This window comes from Tauraco erythrolophus, chromosome 21, assembly GCF_009769465.1.
Source record: "Tauraco erythrolophus isolate bTauEry1 chromosome 21, bTauEry1.pri, whole genome shotgun sequence".
Taxonomy (NCBI): Eukaryota; Metazoa; Chordata; class Aves; order Musophagiformes; family Musophagidae; genus Tauraco; species Tauraco erythrolophus.
In genome coordinates, this window is record NC_141485.1 from 5,016,094 (window position 1) to 5,035,746 (window position 19,653).

The following is a 19,653-nucleotide window of genomic DNA, read 5'->3' on the forward strand; positions in this document are numbered from 1 at the left end:
ATTCAGTATTTCCATTGCACACACTTAATTTTCCCTTTAAATTTCCTCAGCTGTGACAATCATCTACTGATTGCCTTGAAGCTGGCAGCACTAATGCAAAGCTTTGTTTTATTAAAAAGGTAAACCAATGAACGGAGTATTATTAACAAAAATGTTGGTTTGGGATTCGGGTACTTTTTTGTTGTGTTAAAACAATATGCTTGGAGGATTTAGATAAGTCAGATTCTAGAAGAGTATTTTTGTGAGGTAGATGAAATAATTGTATTTTTATATATTGTTAAAAATAGTAAATTCCTGTTAAAAAATTACTGAATATGAATTGGGAGTATATTTTCCACCTTGGTTTAACATTTACAATTTCTATAGATTTGCCATTCTACCAGAGGTCTCTTATTTCAGGACACATTTCCTTACAATTTATTCCGGGAAGAACATGTCACAGTAAAGCTATCTATCCAAGAGAGAAGCATTACAAGAGAAAAAACAGTTCCCAGGTCCTATATCCAGTTACGTTATCTTTCTGGGTTCCTAAATTTACTAGAAAAGGTCATGTTTCTCTGTCCTTGGTGTATGACTGGGGAGGCTGATGAAAGATTCCTGCCCATTGGCTTTTCATACTGAGTCTGGTTGGCAGAGCAGGTACAGAATCCACTATAAATACTGAGAGGCCATCTGTGTCTGTACCACCGCCCAAAACTTGTCTCCACTTTTAACAGGTGCCAACTTTAGTGGCTGGAGAGTTGAAACATGTTGACCCAATTTTCTTGTCACCCAGATATTGGCAGGTGATGATTCTCGGTTGTTTTCAGCAACGTTCTGTGCTCTATGAGTAATTCCTTTAGCAACACAGACTGAACCAGACTTGCCATTTAATCAGTGATAGGTCAGTGTTTAACTGCTTGATTGTTTTTCTGGAAATGAGATATGTGTATCTCGAGCACCACAATAGGCTTGTTAGTGAGCAAGATGGGAAGAACAGACACTCAGAAAAGGTCATGAGAAAGCAGACTTCGTTGTTGCTGTACTGCAAGAAAGGTAATCAGAAGTGTCTCAAACTTCATTAGTTTGAAAACTAATCTCTGACTAAATTCAGTTACTTTTAAAGATCCTAAAGAAATTATACTTGATATACATGAGCACAGAGAGACAATAAGCTTAAAATTCACAGAGCTATTGCCTTTTTGGGCACTAGAGCAGTGATTCAACTGTGTTCTGGTATTGTCTTGGAAAATTTCTGCTCCACTGTATAGTCCAGGCTGTTCTTGCTGAGCTGCCATCCTTCTGGATGCATGCATTTGAAATCATAATAATGATCATGTGGATCCCTTCTAATTTGACTGTAATTTAAACACTGCTTTCTCAGCTCCCTGGCCCTAATTGCAGCTCACTGAGGCAGCCAGCCACACTCACCATGCAGACTGGAATAACTGCCTGCTACCAAACAAATGTAAATTAGGCACTGAAACAACTGCTTCGCTGGGCTTTGCAGAATGAGTACTACAGGTAATGGATCACATTCAAACGGTGGAAGTCCTTGGGTTAGTTTGCATCTTTTATCTTCCCTGTGGGTACAGTAGGGCAGGACTTATTAGAACTATACCATAGAAACCATTCAGGTTTAAAAGAACTGCATGGTCCACACTATGGTTTAGTGAACCCAGTTTGCAGAGCAGGGCTACCTCAGAGGCTACAAACAGCAACCATATTCGTGCTCTGATCATTTTTTTCTGGGCAGCGATGGCCAGAGTGCTGATAGCTGCTCCCTCTTGTTATGTGGTGCTAGCAGTTTTGGCTCTTTGCCTCTGAGATTCCAGTGGGATTAGTAGCATGATTACTGCCCCAGAAATCATAGGAAGAAAGTGACATTAAAAAATGAAAGGGGAAGAAGGGATCCTTTCAAAATGCATGCAAAGATAGAACTTAGCTTTACATGTTACACTGCCCAGGAGGATCCGTCATAGCTCTTCTTGACTGAGCAACAGGAAAAATGAAATGTCTTCTAACTGAGAGGTAGACATATTTTTTTCCTCATCCCTGAAACAGCAGCTTGCTTGCTATTCTCTAAAACACACCATTGGTGTTGAAACATGCTCTATAATTCCATTCTCTTAGAAGTAATGACATTATTATCATAATATTGTAGAGTACAGCTCATTCTGGGTAGGTGTGCTGTAAACATCACTCAGGAGTGCTGGATGGAATATGTAATTTATGTAGGGGAGAAAACTGTAAGATTATGGCAACCATTTGCTGTGTAGTAGCCAGCAACTGGCTAACTGAGGCTACTCATAATAAGTACCATACCTTTTGGATGAAGACCAAGTGTTTAGCAATAGCTTATGCCATTGATTCTTCAGCTCCTACTATTTACTGGTTTCCTCGTAAGTCTACCCTTTTTTTTTTTTCTATTATTTAATGGGGATGCAGGTGTATTCAGAGGATGATAGTTTAGAGCTGCTGAAAACCAAATTATGGCTTTTGAGTTCCAGTTCCAGCTCTGTAACTGACTCATTGTATTTTAATTTCCTGCCCATAAACGGTGGCTCAAGTTCAGAGTACTTTTCTCAGAGAGGTTGTAAAGATAGATTATTTTGCATTTTAAATTTAAACTATTATGAGATTTATTGATAGAAGCCCTAAAGGCGTATAAATTAATGCAACATGATTAACACAATATATGATCCTATTGTAGTAATGTGCACATTTATTAAGGTCAATCTATATCACGTTATCTTTTCTGAAGTACGGCTGAACAGACAAATTAGCACCCAAACATTCTGAACATGCTGTGGGAACAGGTAATGACCACAAGTAGCAAAGTTTGTGGTTAGTTTCTTCTCCAGAATCATCAAACTTCAGCCCCCAGTCATCACACTAGGTCATTCCGTTTCTAATTAGCCATCAGCTTATAGGCTGTTGGCTATTTCTGTGTCTAAGAACCAAGAATTTGAAGACAATGCAGCAGCTATTGTCCTCTAAAATAATGCTGAGTAAGCACAAAGAGAGTATGTGGAGTCATGAAGAATAAAAAGCAGGCAGTGACCCAGAGAAATACCAAACTGGAAGCATCACCATATTGAAATTAGGTTGAGAGCTGCTTTGCCTACCTTTCCATAATCACAGTCCAGGAAAAGACCAGTAAACATTTGCCTGCACATATCATGCCTTATTGCTTCTTGGAAGTCATCAGCACACTGACAGAGATGCTTCAGGATTTCTTGGAATGCGTCATTTGAAAAATGTTCAGTGTAGGAATGGACATACTACGGAGAGAAAACAGTAGTGTAAATGGTTAGCTTTCCTCAAGTATTTTCACCTTTATTTTCCCTCTTAAAAATCTATTGCATGCAATGAAATACATGTGAATTTGTAGTTTAATTTGCTAATGTAAAGCAACCTTGGTGCATGGATGCTATGGTGCCTACTTTGTTCCTTCAGAAGCAGCAATATTCTCCAAGCAAGCCTGGGATGCTGCTGCACTAGGCGCTGCTCAAACGCACATCCAACAGTTCCTTTCCAGGCCCAGAGGTCACTTATCATGTTCAGTGGTTCAGAGATGCTGGATCAAAATCCATCCTAGTTTATCTCAGGGAGGAGAGAAGTTCTCCTTGGCTTTCTGCAGCATTTAGTATTCCTGGCTTTACTCCCAAGCAGGCATGTTCAGCCATTAGTTTTTGCAGAACTGACAGTCACTCAACTCTCTAATGCCACAAAATGACCATTGCCCATAACTTCTGTGTTTAGAGAACCAGTCTGGATGCAATAAAAAAAGGAAAGAACCTTTTGAAAATGAGCCTGCTGTCACCTAAGTCCTCTGACACTGGAAATACTACTGACTCGAGATTTATTTTAAGTTCTAGCCTTGGAGACACTTTAACACTTTGGATTTATAGCCATGTGGTTTTTATGAGCAAAAGCAATATGGTTCTAAAAATGTGGTGTGCATGACATAAATAATAATGGCCATCAGAGCAAACCACAATCTCAAAGCCCGTGCTGAATTATTACAGCAGGTTTCTGGAGCCAGCCACTGTAAACAAGGAGCCCAACAGTTAAAAAGAGGAATTTGCAAAACACAGAATGTTTCCCATTATCCCATTTTTGGAGTATGGATACCTGACATAAGTGCTAGAACATCTTGGACTTGTTGAAATGCCACACAGGCATTAATGAACTGAATTATTAATACATGTTATTATTATTCATGTTTGTATTGCATAATTTCCCAGTATATGGGACAAGTGGAGAAGAGAGGAAGAGCAGAAAAGCAGCAGCCAGTGGCCTGAGGAGTGGGAAAGAAGAACTCCTAATGCAATGTATGTTTTTTCTGCACTTCAGCATAAAAAGAGAGGATGTAGGTAGGTTGGAGAGAAGGTGCCAGATCTGGGGCTACATGTACCTACTAGCTTTTCAGAGTTATTACAGCCTGGAGCCCTGTGACAGATGAACCTTAAAGATGACAGCAGCTGGGAGGAGGCAGGTTGGACAAGCAGCTTGGTATTTTGTGTGTCATCTCGATGACACATCCAAAGGCTTGTGTGTTCATACTGCTGTCTAACAGCTCCACAGAAAAATTTTTAGAAGCGTATGTTCGAGTGTGTGGGCAGGAGGAACTCTCGTAGAGTCACAAGCTTTTCTTAGCCGATGTGTGTAAAGCACTCTGCTGTGTAAAGTGCTGCACACATAATAAGAATACATTTATTTATTATTAACCAAGAGATTTTGACACCCATCAGAAGAAAGCTGGCACACCTCCTTGTTGCTATCCTGTGTGAGACCTCACTGTAGTTTGTGAACACATTATCATCAATAACAGTGGATCTTTGCTTTTTGTTCCTGCTGATCTCAACAGAAATCAAGGAAGCCACACGCAATCATGAAAAATAATCTCACCTTTAAAGCCTGATTCTGACCCTACAAAGGCAATGTGAGTATTTCCCTTGTGTCAACAGCTTTGTGTCAGACTGCTGGGGGTCCTGCATGTTAGAGCACAAAGCCTGTGAAATAAACTATTACGAACAGGTCTCTGGGATTTAAAAGCTTTTAATATAAACAACCCCACGAGCTTGTCACGAAGGATGTAAAAATACAACAGCCACTGTTTTGCATGTCCAGAAAACCCCCCTGAAACCCAACAGCAACAACACGTGAGGTGTCTCCACTGAGTTTCCAACAGCCTTTAAGTAACCCAAAGCTGCACTGGAAGAAAAAAAATAAAGCGCCATTGAATTTTAAGGTCCATTAAAAAGCAATGCTTTCCACATGTGAAAGGGCCTAGATCAGTGTGGAGGAAGGTCATCTCTCTTTCTGGTTTTGGTGGATGATGCAAACTGATGAACAAAGGCAAATTGTAGCTGAAGATTAGAAGTAGCCCTGTCCTGAGAGCAAGGCTTGTGATTATGGAACAGTTCCCAAGGGAAGTGATGAAAGCCTCATCATTTGATTCAATTAAAACCGAACTGGAAAAAGCATCAGAGAATATATTCCAAGAACAACATGGCACTGGCTGGTAAATCAGACAGCTCGACAGCCCATATCTTTTGTACTGCTGATCTCTGTTGTCATATCTTTAATTGAGTTAAAATAAAGAGTACACAAAATATATTTTAAAACATTTTTCTCATGCAAATGGAGCATGAATTCATTCAGTGCTTATACATGTACCACAGGGGTTATGGATTGATGCTTCATTTCAGTGACAGAAGCAATTCTCTGGGCTCTCATTATCCACAACAGTTTTCTTAATTAAATGCAGTTATTCTGAGGTTAAATTTAAAAATGCCTCATTTCACGCTTAAAAAAGCCTTCAACAAGTTATCATAAAAATGCATCTCTGTGCAAAATACCAAACATGTGCGTCTCCTGAGAGGGAAGAAGGCACAAAAATCACACATGGTTGCTTGAAATTAGTCTCTGCACAGCTGCTTTATACTCTGGTTTTAATTATTGCAACAGCACCCACTAGCACTGCTGCAACTGAGGGTCTGTCATTATTTCTCTTCTAAACATCCCTTCCCACAGGTTTAATTACTCGGCCATAAAACTCAGCTCTGTCGCAGGCAGAAGTGGTTGCAGAGTCTTGGCCTGGAGAGTTTTTCAGTAAATTTAGTCTGAACTGATTTGGTTGTTTTCAAATTGATGAAGAGTAGAGTAATGGGGTGAGAGTTCCAGCTACGTTTCTTGATCTTGATGAGTTAAAATCACACTTCTGATGTTTCTCAAGGCAGCTTTTGGTTTTAAAACTGCATACTTTTTAGCCTGGTTATGCTTCGCACACATTTATGACACTTGTTGCAGTTTGGGGTTCAGGCCAGTAATAGTTCATGGGAAAAATGGTAAAGCTGCTCATTCCAGTTCATCACTTGCTAGGTTTTTCTATGGTTAACAGAACTTCATCCAAAATAACAACACTTTGAGGACAGTATTAATTACCTCAGGCTAATGGTTATACTGGGACACTGAAGCTCCTTTGAGCAGCCGACACGAAATCTGAATTGACAGGTGATTCCAGGTTTGTCTCCTTTCAACGTATCAGTGACAGAGGGCTTTGGCATTCCAGAAAGGGACAAGAGGGATGTCCTAAAAACCACTACTTCTAGAGTACCTTCCCGGAGAGCGGCACAGCCTGCAGCTCTGAGGAAAGCAAAATACTTGCTGGCCAGAATGGAAGCATTGTGACAGCAGAGGATGGATACAGAGATGGAACATGAAACGTCCTGATACACCCAGTTACCTGGGATGCTGGAGAAGTGTAGCCCTTCACTTACTCAGCTGTCCCCAGGGAATTGCTATTACGTTGTGATAAACATCGTATTCTGAATCAGATGCTCTTATTTCATTTCTCACCTCTGTGAATTCATCTACATTTACTTTTCTTTCCAATGTGTCTACGATTTCCAGCTTCCTGTCATAGATTGCTAGTAAAAAATGAAGGGATATTGGTTTAGAAAGCGAGCAGATGTGGTTTTACATATTATACACATTTTTTTGCACACTGTATTTTACATTAACTTTCTTCTCATATTGGATTACATTTATTGAGGTTATCCTACACAGTAGCTGAAGCATCTGACTGTATAGAGGCTATCTAAATCTGATTCTCACATATTTTTCTTGCTGAGAATCTGCACTTATTTATTCAGAACTGTCCGGTCATATTTATTCTTGACATATATTGGTGCAAATTGCAATGATTTTAACAGTACTTACAACTAATTATATGATGGAATAAATTATTTTTGATTTAACAAACAGATGAAACAGCCTTAAAATTCTGGGGACATGGATTCTGCTTTGCAAGAGAGGAATCTGAAAATCATAGTAATTTTCCCAAGAAGTTTTGTGGGAGTATTTTTACTGATGATGATATTCAAAACCATCTTTTGGTCAGCGTCTGGGCTGCTATAATGGAACTGAGAAGATATGTCAAATATCTATATAAATTTCTGAATACAGTCTTTAAGAACCGATATTCTATTTCTGTTGAGATTATTTTTCTGTTCTTTCTTGTACAACATATCAGGAATAATGAGAAAATTCACCATATAATGCATTTATGTCTTGTTGATTAACATGTTCCTAAACTATACATTATCTTTATTAAACTATAAAACAAAGCTTAATGTTCCATTAATGTACATTGGATGCTGTTAAATGAAACACATGAAGAAAAGGAGCCACACTCTTAGTCAAATACAACATAAAGCACCTCCAGCATCTGGAGAGCAAGCATCTGGACAGCAACTTCCTTCACAATCTCATGTCCCAGTATCTGTTCACACTGGAGAACCACAGCCACCACAGCAGGAGCACAAGGGCTGCGTTTGGCATTCGCACAACGCACCGCCAGTAGGAGGATTACTCAGAGGAGCAATTCTAATACAGAGAGCACTGAGCAAGGGCAAACTCTAGACAGAGGCGACTTCAGCAGCACGCAGAAATGCACTCTGGAGGTTCCCTGCTTATCATCTCGTCTTCCAGCAAAGGCAGATTTGTTATTACTGGTGGTCATTACAGGCTCTTAAAGCAAAGGGCTGGCAGCAGGCTGTATGTTGCCACTTCAATGTTTCTGGCTCTATTCAATTATCAATATTCAGGGAGGTCAAGTGTAAGCTATGTAAAATGGACAAGAATTATGGAGATCTTTCTGTGCAAAGGGCTCCGATACAGAGGCCCTTGTGCTGTGTGTCACTGGCGTGTCTGGGACTGGCAAAGGGAATGGCTAGACAAGATTTGGTGGAGTGTTAGGTAAGCTTCAGCATTTTCCATGAAACCATAAAAGGTAACAACACTGTCAGACTTTAATTTTTTCAATCCTACTTTCCCTCCATACCTCCCAGAGTGCCTAGCTGTCCATTGGATTTTCCAAGACCTCCCATGAGACAAGGAACACCATGGGATGGAGTGGATGAAGGAGATTGTTACAGTGATTCTGAAAAATCATGATAAGCAATGTCTGGCTAATGCAGGATCTAAGCAGAAAGAGCCTACATCTGATCTTTCTAGCTCTTTGAAAGACTTTTTAAGCCTCTTCCCATACTTTTCAAGATCATATTAACGAACTACATGGTGGTTCAGTCTGTATCCAATCTGTCTAAAGATCTGTGGTTAATATCCTAGCTGGTATAACTGCCCTTAGAGATTCTTTCTCCATTGTCAAATCCATTCACTGTTTGCTCACAGTTTGCATCAGAATTCACACCACAGAAATAAAAATAAAGGACACATAAAAAACTTACCTTTTCTCACATCTATGGGAGTAGAAGCACTGACATCTGGAAAAGACCTCAGGGCACTCTGAACCTACAAATCAAGGCAATAGTCAAAAACCTGTTCCATGCAGACAACTGTAGGCAATTACTAAAATAAATCACCTAGAATAATGAGTCCTATGGGCCAGCAAGGCTTCTTACCACACCTAGGTGGGCCCTGTTAAATGTAGACTTTGTCTATGTCGTGCTGTGTGTAACTGTAGGACAACTTCCCAGGGGCCTTGGGTGGCTTGTAAGAAAGATGCTTGTACAAAGAGATGTACCGTGATTACTACAAATCTCATCTTTTATGAGATGAGACAGTGTCAATTTGTATGAGCGACAAGAGTAGAAAGGAGATTTAATGGAGGCCATAGCAGAGCAAGAGTGGCTGCCCTGGACCTTTTTAAGGGGATTCTGAGGGACAACCAGCTGCAGAGAAGGACGTGCAGTGATGAGGTATGTATCCAACAACCTCAGAGTGTCTGAGTACACTACAGGGCATTTAGCTTCCCAGGTTCTCTGTGGACAATGCATCACAATCCTTCCATGTGCTCATGAAGAATCAGGGCTTGGTGAGGCTAAGCGGTAGACAGCGACCTGCACCCTGACCCCAAGGGATGTCAGAGCCATTACCCATCCTTGTGCTCCATGCTGCCATGCCAGAGCAGATGGCACTATCACAAACGTCCTTCTCCTCCTGTCTGGAACAATCACAGCAGTGTGTTAACAAGGATCACCCCTAGTTACCAGTGCAATCGGTATTCTGCCACTGACATCCACTGTCCACTCTTTGAACTGAGTTGCCAGCACCTCCTTTCTCATCTCTTTCACCTGAGACTTCATATTGTCCACCTGCTCTCTTTCCTTACGCTTGTTCTTCGCCTCAGCCTTCATCTTGACCAGCCTGTAGGACATGGGAATATAGTTTAGAAACATACCATCATAAACATATTTAAGATAGATTAAGCCTACCCTGAAGAGCAAAATGAAAGGAAATAACTTTTTACTGAAATTCTTGTCCTTTTAGTACAAACAGATTTTTCTCCAAATAAATACTTAATGTTTGGTGCACAAAATGACTAATGTGACTATTGGACTAGATATTAATAATCTGTATTTTCAGATGGCAACTCCAAGGAGGTGAGAGTATTTATATTCTGACATGTATCATCTCCTGAAATCTCGTGTAACTGTGAATCTGAAGAAATAACCTCTGAGTGTCAGACACGTGCATGTGGAGAGAGCCTCTTGTAGAGTATATGGTAGACACTTAACAGAAAATCATCTGTACAGCTCTCCTAGTTTGTGTAGTTTCAACAGTGATAGATGTTACCTTCACATTTATAATGGCATTAATCATTTATTGTGTAGATGTCTTTCAATTTTCTTTCAATTTGAGCAGGAATAGAGGTGCTTAATTTTGCTACACTTGATTTACCAACAAAATTGCGTCAGTATGCATTTGTCTCGGAGCCTAAGTACCATTTCACATGAGCACTTCACTGGCAAAGAACACCCTTGGATGAAATTTCTTACGCAGTCTCACGCAGTAAAGTCCTTACTGCCGTACGACAGGGGTAATACACCGACCTCTCCATCATTTTGAACACAGAGAGTTTGCAAGCTTCAACTAAAAGTATCTGCCTTTCCTCTTCCTTCCATTTTCTTTGCTTTTCTAATCACCCAGCCAGGTTTTTCCCAATCCTCCATTTTGTACAACAAAAGAACTGAAAAAAAATGGATCCTGTAGAATTCATCTGCTTTGGTTTTGAATTTTTCCATTTAAGAAATGGAAAAAAAAGCCTTCAGGAAGTTCAAAATGCTTAAAGCCAAAGGATCAGCTCATATGGGGAGAAGAGTTCCTGCTCATGGAGGCTGCTGGACTCTCTCTGCACTGAGACAGCCGCCCTGCTCAGCTCCGTGGCTCTCCCTTACACCCTCTGTAACTACTCAGAGCAAGGGGAATTGCTCCTCTTTTGCACCTGAGAACACACTAGTCCAGAAACTTATTTTAACTAATGATTTCTGCTCCCTTCCTCCTGCTGTGTTTCACAGATTGGAAAGATGAGTTGATCCTGCCCCTGCTCTCTTCTGTTGCTACGGGGTCATCCTAAACATTATAAACCAATGATTTTTTTTAATGAATGGAAAGGCCTGTTGAACGTGTTACAGCAATACACTTTACTCACAGCCAGTTTTATCACCAGGTACTTGTTCTTCGTGGCCACTTAGCACAGAGGTTTCTTAACGAATAACTGGGTCCCTTAATCAGTCGTGGGCATTGCACAAGTGCAAGCTGGGGCAGCTCAACCCCTGACATTTTGATGCCAAGGGAAGGGTAAAACAATTTCCTATCATCTTCTGACTCTGTCACGGACGCAGCAAAGAGGACGTAGGTAGCAGGCACCAAGCTGCATGGACTAACAGATCTTTCTCCAATGTGTACTACAGGCAGAAAGAGAAAACCAGACAATTTCTAGCTGCAGCTCCTCCTCAGGAGCGGTCTGCAAGCTGAAAGCAGAGCTAAGGCTGTGTTAGGAGTTGCCAAGTTGCTCTGGGGATTAATTTGGGCAGTGCCCAGCATGAGTTACATTGCATGCTGCACCTGCGCTGTGCTGCAGTTCTGCATTTATTTCTAGGGTCCTAAAACATGGAAGAGCTGTATCCTCTGCCAGGTGTCCCTGGCGTGGGACAAAGTGTTCCCTCCTAGACAATAAAGGCAAAACAGGCTATAACAGTGCTGGCCACTCGTTTCAGAGTGAGCACATTTCAGTACTAGACATTTCCAGAAAAGATGAGATGGCAGCGAGGGTGACTTCTCCCTGCAGAACAGAACATGTTTCTTCAGGAAGACAGCCGCCTAACTCCCACACAAGGATGGGTGACTCAGGCTGAAGGACTACCATCCCTGGACAAATCAAGTCTCTGTTTCAGGTATCAGTCCATTGGGATAAGGAATTTCTCCCATCTGTTCTCCTGCATGCCTTGGCTCCCACTCAGGTGGCAGTTAAGGAGAGACCAGAGGAAGCCCGAGAGAGCTCCTGGAGGACCAGTAAGCTTTAGATAGGGACCTGTGCTGAAATCCTGCCTTTCCTGAAGGTAATGTCAAGCCTCCCAGGAGCTTCATTTGGGCCAGAATTTCATTCCTTATCTTTCTGGCGCTTATGTGAGAGATTTTGAGCATAGACTGGCATTTCTCTTGTAACATTTTTTTCCTCTTTAGAAAGCCAGGGACTCACATTAGGAGTCTCAGAGCAACACAGTGTCAGTAAAATCCTCTGTGCTGCTGTGGTTTAAGAATCCTATGCAAATCCCACAATACAGCCATCACAAATATGTAAATCCTGAGCTGCTGTGAATGCAAATCCCATGATACTACTACCAGCCGATACGCAAAACCTGCTACAGCTATGGCTACACAAACCCCCATGGCAGTGCTGTCTACGGAGAGAGTGATTGCTACAAGTCTTGATAGTCACTTGCTTTGCATCAGTTCTGATAGATAGAAATTGAGAACCTGTCTCCAAATGTAAACATGGACTTAACAGCCAAAGCCAAGATAACATGTCACTGGTAGCCAACACTTCGCATTCCGTAGGAAAATCTGACCTCTCCAGAGATAATCTCTGGTTCACAATGAAAGCTAAAAGTATTTTAGCAGGAAAGAAATCCCAACCCAAACCTAAACAAAAAACCAGCCCAAAACCCCGGGAAATTTTATGTATTTTAATTCAATTGCTTTTGCAAAATAAAAATGAGATATATTTCTGAACTTCCTGCATCCAAGTCACCCTCTGTGAAGCAATATGAATGGTGAAACAGTCCCCAAAACAAAAGTGTGGCAAGACTGGCATCCTAAACATCCCCCCAGAACAGCCTGTGCTTGAGTGAAAGCTCTCTGGAAAAGAACATGATCCCAGATCCCCAGATCATTTGTTTCAATGGAAGGCATCTAAAAAATGAAAAATAAAATTGAAAATCTTTTACCAGCTCTGGTTGTGCTATGAAGAAAAAACCAAAAAGCTCAGCTCTTACATGCTGACAATGATCAGTCAGTTATAATTATTATTTTTTTTTTTTATTATATTTTATTATCTGTGGGGAAAAAGGAGGTAAGTGACTGCATGAAATTCACGTATCACACTGCCTTAGTTGTACTCACACAAGGCATGTTCCTATGAACTGTAACAGTATGTGGACTAGAAATGTAGAGAGACAGAAACTCAGAGCAGTAGAGAGAGATTTAACATATTCTTTTATTCATTTTAATACTGGGAACTTCAATTATCTTCATTTAGAGTTTATGCATAACACATGTCAACATTTTACTTCCCTAATTCCTGACACTGAAACCCTGAAACCAATTTTCAAGCTGGATGTACTACTTATGCAAATAGAAGACACAGCCATTCAAATAGAATTCATTATTCTACAAACACAGATATGGAATAAAGTGATCTAGTAGTGAATGAGTAATTTTGACATCATTCACAATCACCTCTGGGTCATTTGTGTAAACACAAATGTTCACTTCTATATTTTTCTGAATAGAGCAACGAAAAAAAAAGCATTACTGTTCACCTAATGCACTCACATTCTAACCTTAGCGTACTGTAAGACGCCATGGAACCCCCTTCCAACACTCATTAAATATTATGCTAAAGCAAGCAGCCTAGAATACACCCCAGAAATAAGCAACATAATAAAACACAAAAGAGTTTCTACTTTAAAGGGAAAAAAGAATCTGAAAGGAAAGCCTAAGTAAAAATCCCAGGAGAAGGAGTTTCTACAATGTGTCAGGACAACATTTTTGTTGGTTTGGTCAAGAGAAATCCTCCTGAAGGAGGTAAAAAAGGTTCTCTTTTTAATAAGTTTGGAAGAATGTAGGAGAAATGATCTGAAGAGTCCATAGACCTTCGATAGTAACACCTGTCCTAAAGAACTGCTGTCACTAACCTAAACTGGTTTGAAAGCAGTTTGCATTCCACATACGTAATTAAGATACAGTCTAAAGAGGAATTATATACTTGTGAAGGGCAGAATGTTGCCTTAAACAGAAATGACCAGTGTTTCGATTTGTGCGACATGTTCTGGCATTTGTCCTGCTTCTCAAGTTGTTATGAGAGACAACTACCATCTCTGGCACCGTACTCCACAAGGTTCACTTTGTTCAACGCTTGGCCAGCCAGGCTGCAGTCACACCACTCCTTTTGTAAAACAGAGATCGAGACACTTTCAATTCTCTCACCTCTCTGATGCTGTACTTGGCATCTCAGTTTTTAGCTCCTCTGTGACCATCTTCATTCCTCTCAGGTACGGGCCCGGTTTTGTAGAAATACCATACTGAGGGTTATGTGTCATCAGATACTCCCCAAGAAAATTGATGGGGTTAAATTTGGTTGGTTCTTTGCCTGGTACAAGCACTTTCTTTCTTTCCACTTCCATTAACAGTTTTTCCACTCCTGGGATTAATGTAGGTAGGAGTTTGTCAAGCAAATAGATGCGAGTATCTAGTGACTCTTTCTCTTCGCTGAACCACTCTTTGGACAGCCAGTCACAGGGTTCTCTCTTCTTTACCTTTTCTTCTTTTGCCTTTTGCGTGCGAATCGTCTTCACCTTTGTCTCCTGCAGGCTCAGACATCTCTGCTGTACCTTTTCATAAAAACGCTCTTTCCATGGAGCATAATTACTAAGACATGGCAGCTCATCATTGTCCTGATTTCTTTTCATTTCTGCGGCAGTCATATTCTTACCTCCAAGTTTGGGATGTTCTAGACCTGCAGTTTGGGCTGCCTCTTCAGGCTGAGCAGCCATACTCCAATCACTGTGACACAGAACAAAAGCAGCACATTATATAATGCCAAAAGATGCAGCAGTGTCCTAGCAGATGACACAGGAAGAAAGTCTATTGTTAGAAATTAACTAATATTCTTTTTCTAGTTCCTTTTTGATTCTGTTACTGCTGCTTTGTACTCTTAAATAAATACAGCCTCTTTACTTCAAAGATGAGTAAATGATTTATAAAGATTAATTATGTATCACAACAGCCCTTGGAGACAGCAACTAAATAAGTGTGTTTCTTTCTTATGGGAGAAGAAACTGAGACACAGAAGACAAGTGATTAATTCCAGGTCACTTAGAGACCCGGAAACCAAGTGGTGAACAGTGCTCGGAAGTCTCGGCCCACAGTTCTAACCAGTGGATGCCTCTCACCCCCAGTATCATTATTTCTGTTTAGATCCCATTCCATGCCTCCAGGAAATCCAGTGGATATGAGACAAAGGAAGCAAGTATTGGAAAATACCAGATGCCTAGGAGCAAGATTTCTCTACATGCCTTCTTCTGTTTCATCTTTTCTGTAGCTGTGAAAAACTGTGAAGAAGCTTGTCCCATAGACTACTTAATTTCAACTTTGGCAACTGTTTTTTCCTCTGGACATTTTGTTAAGGTAACAAGGACACAGGTGTATGGGTCAGCAGAGCTCCTACAGAGAGGGAAACTCTATGCGAGGAACTCTGTAATTAAGCTGTTCACAAGCACTTAATCTTGTAGATTATTCTGTAAAAGACAGACCTATAGAGAGTTGCAGATAACTCCCTTTACGATTTCCCAAACTCATTTGTTTTCATCTCAAAAAATGTTAATTCTGTGAAATATCAGGAAGAAACCGAGTTGCTCACAAGGCACAATTTAAAAACTCTTGCAAAACGTCTCCACACATAACTGTCTGCATCTGTAATGGGACTTACACATACAGAATGGAGCAGAATGTTGCCTAAGTAACTTCTTGATTCAAAGCATGAAAATTCACCAGCATGCTGCGAAAAAACCCAGCTCGGTGTTCAACAACAGCAAGGGAAGGGTGATATTAACAGAGCGAGCCTAACGCCTTTCCAAATTAAAGACGAAACTCCACTTTGAACTTGCTGCCACACCATCCTTTCCAAGCTCGTATTTAAAAGTGCTTTTCATTAAGGCCTTTCAGTATCCATAGCAATACTGTTCCTTTTGATGTGTTTTGCTCTTCATTTTTAAGCATCTGTAGCTGTTCTGAATAGAGTTCAGCTTTCCAGGAAATGCATAAATGTGATCTACAGCCCTCCTGGCACACAAATGTAATTACTAATATGTTGACCTTCTGGTTCATAACCATTGTTTGAGTCCAAATATTGCTTGGATAGATAGGATGCTTCCTAACACTAAATTTCTATGTCTGTTTTCTCGATGGGCTTGTTGGCATCTTCCAGTAATTTCTTTTCAAAGATGATTACCTGCTGGGAGTGGATTTATGGACCAAGCTGCCTGCCTGACAGACACAGAGGGTTTTAAGATGGTGGCTGGTTTTGCCACTGAAGGACATGAGCTGTAAAGGAGTTCAGATTTATGATGGTAGAAAGGGAAACCTGTCAACCCTGTCAAATTGTTCCTTGCTTAGGTGAGTTTCTTTCAATAAGCTGTAAAACCAGACTCTTTCTGGTTCAAAGCAGGGTGTTATCCAAATGTTCTGCTCACATTCCAAATCAGCCGCTTTTCTTGTGCCAAAATAAACTGTTCTTGCAGTTTCAAATACTTACATTATTTTTTAACATCTTTTATGAAACCGCTCTGCAGTTTCTGTGCAATGTTAAAGTGACAACTGCACTCTGCTTTATGAGGTGGCTGGTTCTGAATGATGACGAATATATTTTCGACACTGTTCTCAACCATTTGTTAGGATAATTTTGAGAATTAGTAAATGTTTATAAAGTATCTCTATGTCTCTGAACAAAACAAAACAAAACAAAACAGCCACTGGAATAGGCTGCCCAGGGAGGTGGTTGAATCCCCATCCCTGGATGTGTTTAAGAATAGGGTGGATGATCTACTTAGCGATATGGTTTAATGGGGATTAGGGATGGTTGGACTCGATGATCTCTAAGGTCTTTTCCAACCTAGAAATCTGTGAATCTATGAATCTATGAAAACACAAATGAGTGCGACTGTTCCACTTCAATCCCACGGCATTCGCATAACTCCAAGACTGTAGGCAGGTCACAGAGAACTATGCCCGCTGTTTTAACGCCCAACGGACAAAGCAGACTAAGAGAGTACAGAAGAGCATACGAACTGCATATAACTGTTAAAAAAAAAAACAAAGGAGTGCCAGAATCAGGCCCTGAAACTTGGAATTTGTCGAGCATTATGGGGACACACCTCGAGTTTGTACAAGACACCATTGACCCATAAACTTCAGCGCTGATTTACATCAGTTGAGAACTTGGCCCATAACACAGAGAGCTCTCAAGGCCTATGACATTCCCAATTGGAGGCTCGATTGTCCAAGTAAGAGTAAGCATGGCGCACAGAGACCAGCTTTAGAAACACCCAGGAAATTTGAAATGTGATATAAAGTTTCCTGTAAGCCTCTGCTCAAGCTGAAGGCAAGATAAGCTTTTCATTATTTAGTAGGATGCCACTTTCCTGGCTCCTTTCCTATGAGAGAAATATTCCTGCTGGAATCCCTGCAGGTACAAAAAGATTATCTCTCTGCTTTCTGTACAAAACCCAAATATGCTCATAAATAAGATTTTTATTGCTTCATTGTTATTCTGTTAGGGGATTTTGATGGGTGGGACAGGGCCAGGAAAGACTAAAGTTTGTCCAGGTAAATATTTTGGAGGTGTTTGGGTTACAAAAGTATTTTCAAAAACGGAATCTTTGACATGCTATTGCTCAGAATAGTTTTGCTTTTCCCTAACGTGCTTCACAGAGCATGTTTATCTCACCAATCACAAAGAGCCCAATACCCTTTTCATACATGATTTTCTTTTCAATACAATTAAAATTTAAAAAGACTTTCTCTTTTGCTTTCTGAAGCTTTGAAGAATTGTTTTTCTTACCTTTGGAGCAGGTATGAAAATAGATCTTATTCCTCCTGCTTTCAAAGTGGCTTTGCAAATGAACAGGAATTTAATATATGCCCATCTGTTCTCAGCCATTAAAAATCTTGAAGTGAATTAGGGATTTCTCAAACCTGCCGTGGAGCCGGGCTGTGAGTTTTACTCCTCTGTGTTTGCAGTTGCTAAGCGATAATCCCAAAGGCTGCTATGTCTCTTCCACCACTCGGAATTGCTGTAGGTTGTCTTTTGGCTTTGGCAGCCCAACAGACTCTTCTGTGCTGAACTTGGATCACTGCATCACAGGACTGAAAATAAAATCAAAAAGACTATGAATAGCAACAGGCAACATTAAGGTCACAAATAGGCAGAAAATCAGCAGGTGCCCAGTGACAGGTTCACCTTCAGATTCGAGGTTCACAAAGTCCAGAACTGTTGTGAGTTCATTACAAACCGAACCGAGGACTGTATTAACCAGATGTGAGGATCTGAAAGATAACACAAAATCAATTACAAACTCAATTTAAACATTTTCAGGCTGTCTTTTTCGTAAAGAACTGTGTAATTTTGAAGCAGCTTGGCAGGAAAGGCACATACAGTGCTAATAAGGAGGGAGTTTACAGTGCCATTTTGTTAGACTGCCTTTAAACCTGAATCTAAAGGAATCTGATTAATTACCTTTCATAATCTCTCCTATATTCTTGAAGAATAATATGTAACACAGGGAAAGGAGAAGGGGAAAGACAAAAACATCTACGACAGCCATTCTGCACTCATTTATACTAATGTAAATCAGGTGCCTGTTCAGTGATTTCCTTCATGTTATGCAGGACTCCCAACTAAGAAATTGATGGCAATTTCTGCCAGGAAAGAAGGTTTATCTAATGCTGTTTCTTTCTTTGTATTTTGCACTGGAAGAGGCACGATCTTTGGATTGTCTATCTGCAGGAAAACTGAACTGTGGCTTTATCTATGGTATTTGTCACTGGAACAGCTGCACGGAACCCTACCCTCTGGCAGAGTATTAGTCTCCATTTTATGGGACAGCTGAGCTTGTTACAAAACTTGAAATAGCAGAGGTTTTATATAAATAACTCTGTTTTTTTGAAAAACAGAAAACAGAGTTTTTCCAAAATCTGATACAGTTACTGTCAGTCACATTTGTTCTCTAGTTTAGGAACTCTGGAGTTTTAAACGTGAACTCAAAAATGATGTTCTCTGTCATCCTCATCAAGTCACTTGTTATTTACTACAGCATCCACAACACCAAGGTAAATAATAATCTGTAAAACTCGGGAACTGGAAATAGCTCTAAGTGACACGCACCCAGAGTTCCAACATAAACCCAGTACAGCATTTACGCTGCCCTTAAAAAAAAGGTTTAGTTTTCTTCTTAAGACCTGCCATAGAAGTTAGAAAGCACGCATGCTGCGTGCAGGTTTTTTACAAGGAGGAAATTTGCGCAGAAATTACAGTAACGATTGTACTTTAGTGGACAGTCAAAAGCCTCAATTTTATTTTATGTTTATATTGTCTTTTCTGCAAAGTAGGACACTATAGAAATTCGTGGTGTTTGTACCCAGCAACATTTATTTTCCTCTATGTACTCCTACACGTATTTCAGAAAAATTAGTGTGGTTGTAACTTCTACAGACACCTTTGGCCTTCTGTGTTAAGTGTCTCTCTGAAAAAATGTTTCTTCTGGACACTCTCAAATACCACCGGAATGTCAAGCGTTCCAGTGTAGTAACATGCCATAGACACCAAAATACTGACTTGATTTTAGAATTCAGTATGTGCTTGCAGAGAGGAAACATAGCACCAAAAAACCCACAAAAAACATGTAAGTCAACATTCATGTGAAAAATATGCTGCAATAAATTATCATTTCTTTGCTATTTATTTGAAAAAACGTGTCAGAAGGAAATATGCTCCCTGCAGTGTATTTCCAAGATGCGCTGAAGTATAGCATCAATTATGTCAATAAAATGAAGCAGAAAATTAGTGCACAGGAATAATTTAAA

General features: G+C 40.3%; 1 protein-coding gene across 1 annotated transcript in view; it reads right to left on the minus strand.

The window, feature by feature from the left end:
• EFCAB5 (EF-hand calcium binding domain 5) overlaps positions 1-14,567 on the minus strand; it is a 32,777-nt gene extending 18,210 nt beyond the window's left edge. The window contains exons 1-5 of the mRNA XM_086624755.1: positions 14,002-14,567; positions 9,501-9,657; positions 8,739-8,802; positions 6,847-6,917; positions 3,108-3,263 (exon numbers count right to left, since the gene is read on the minus strand). Coding sequence (XP_086480881.1) covers positions 3,108-3,263; positions 6,847-6,917; positions 8,739-8,802; positions 9,501-9,657; positions 14,002-14,567 — 1,014 coding nt within the window. The remainder of the gene's footprint in view (positions 1-3,107; positions 3,264-6,846; positions 6,918-8,738; positions 8,803-9,500; positions 9,658-14,001) is intronic.
• Positions 14,568-19,653: the final 5,086 nt, after the last annotated feature.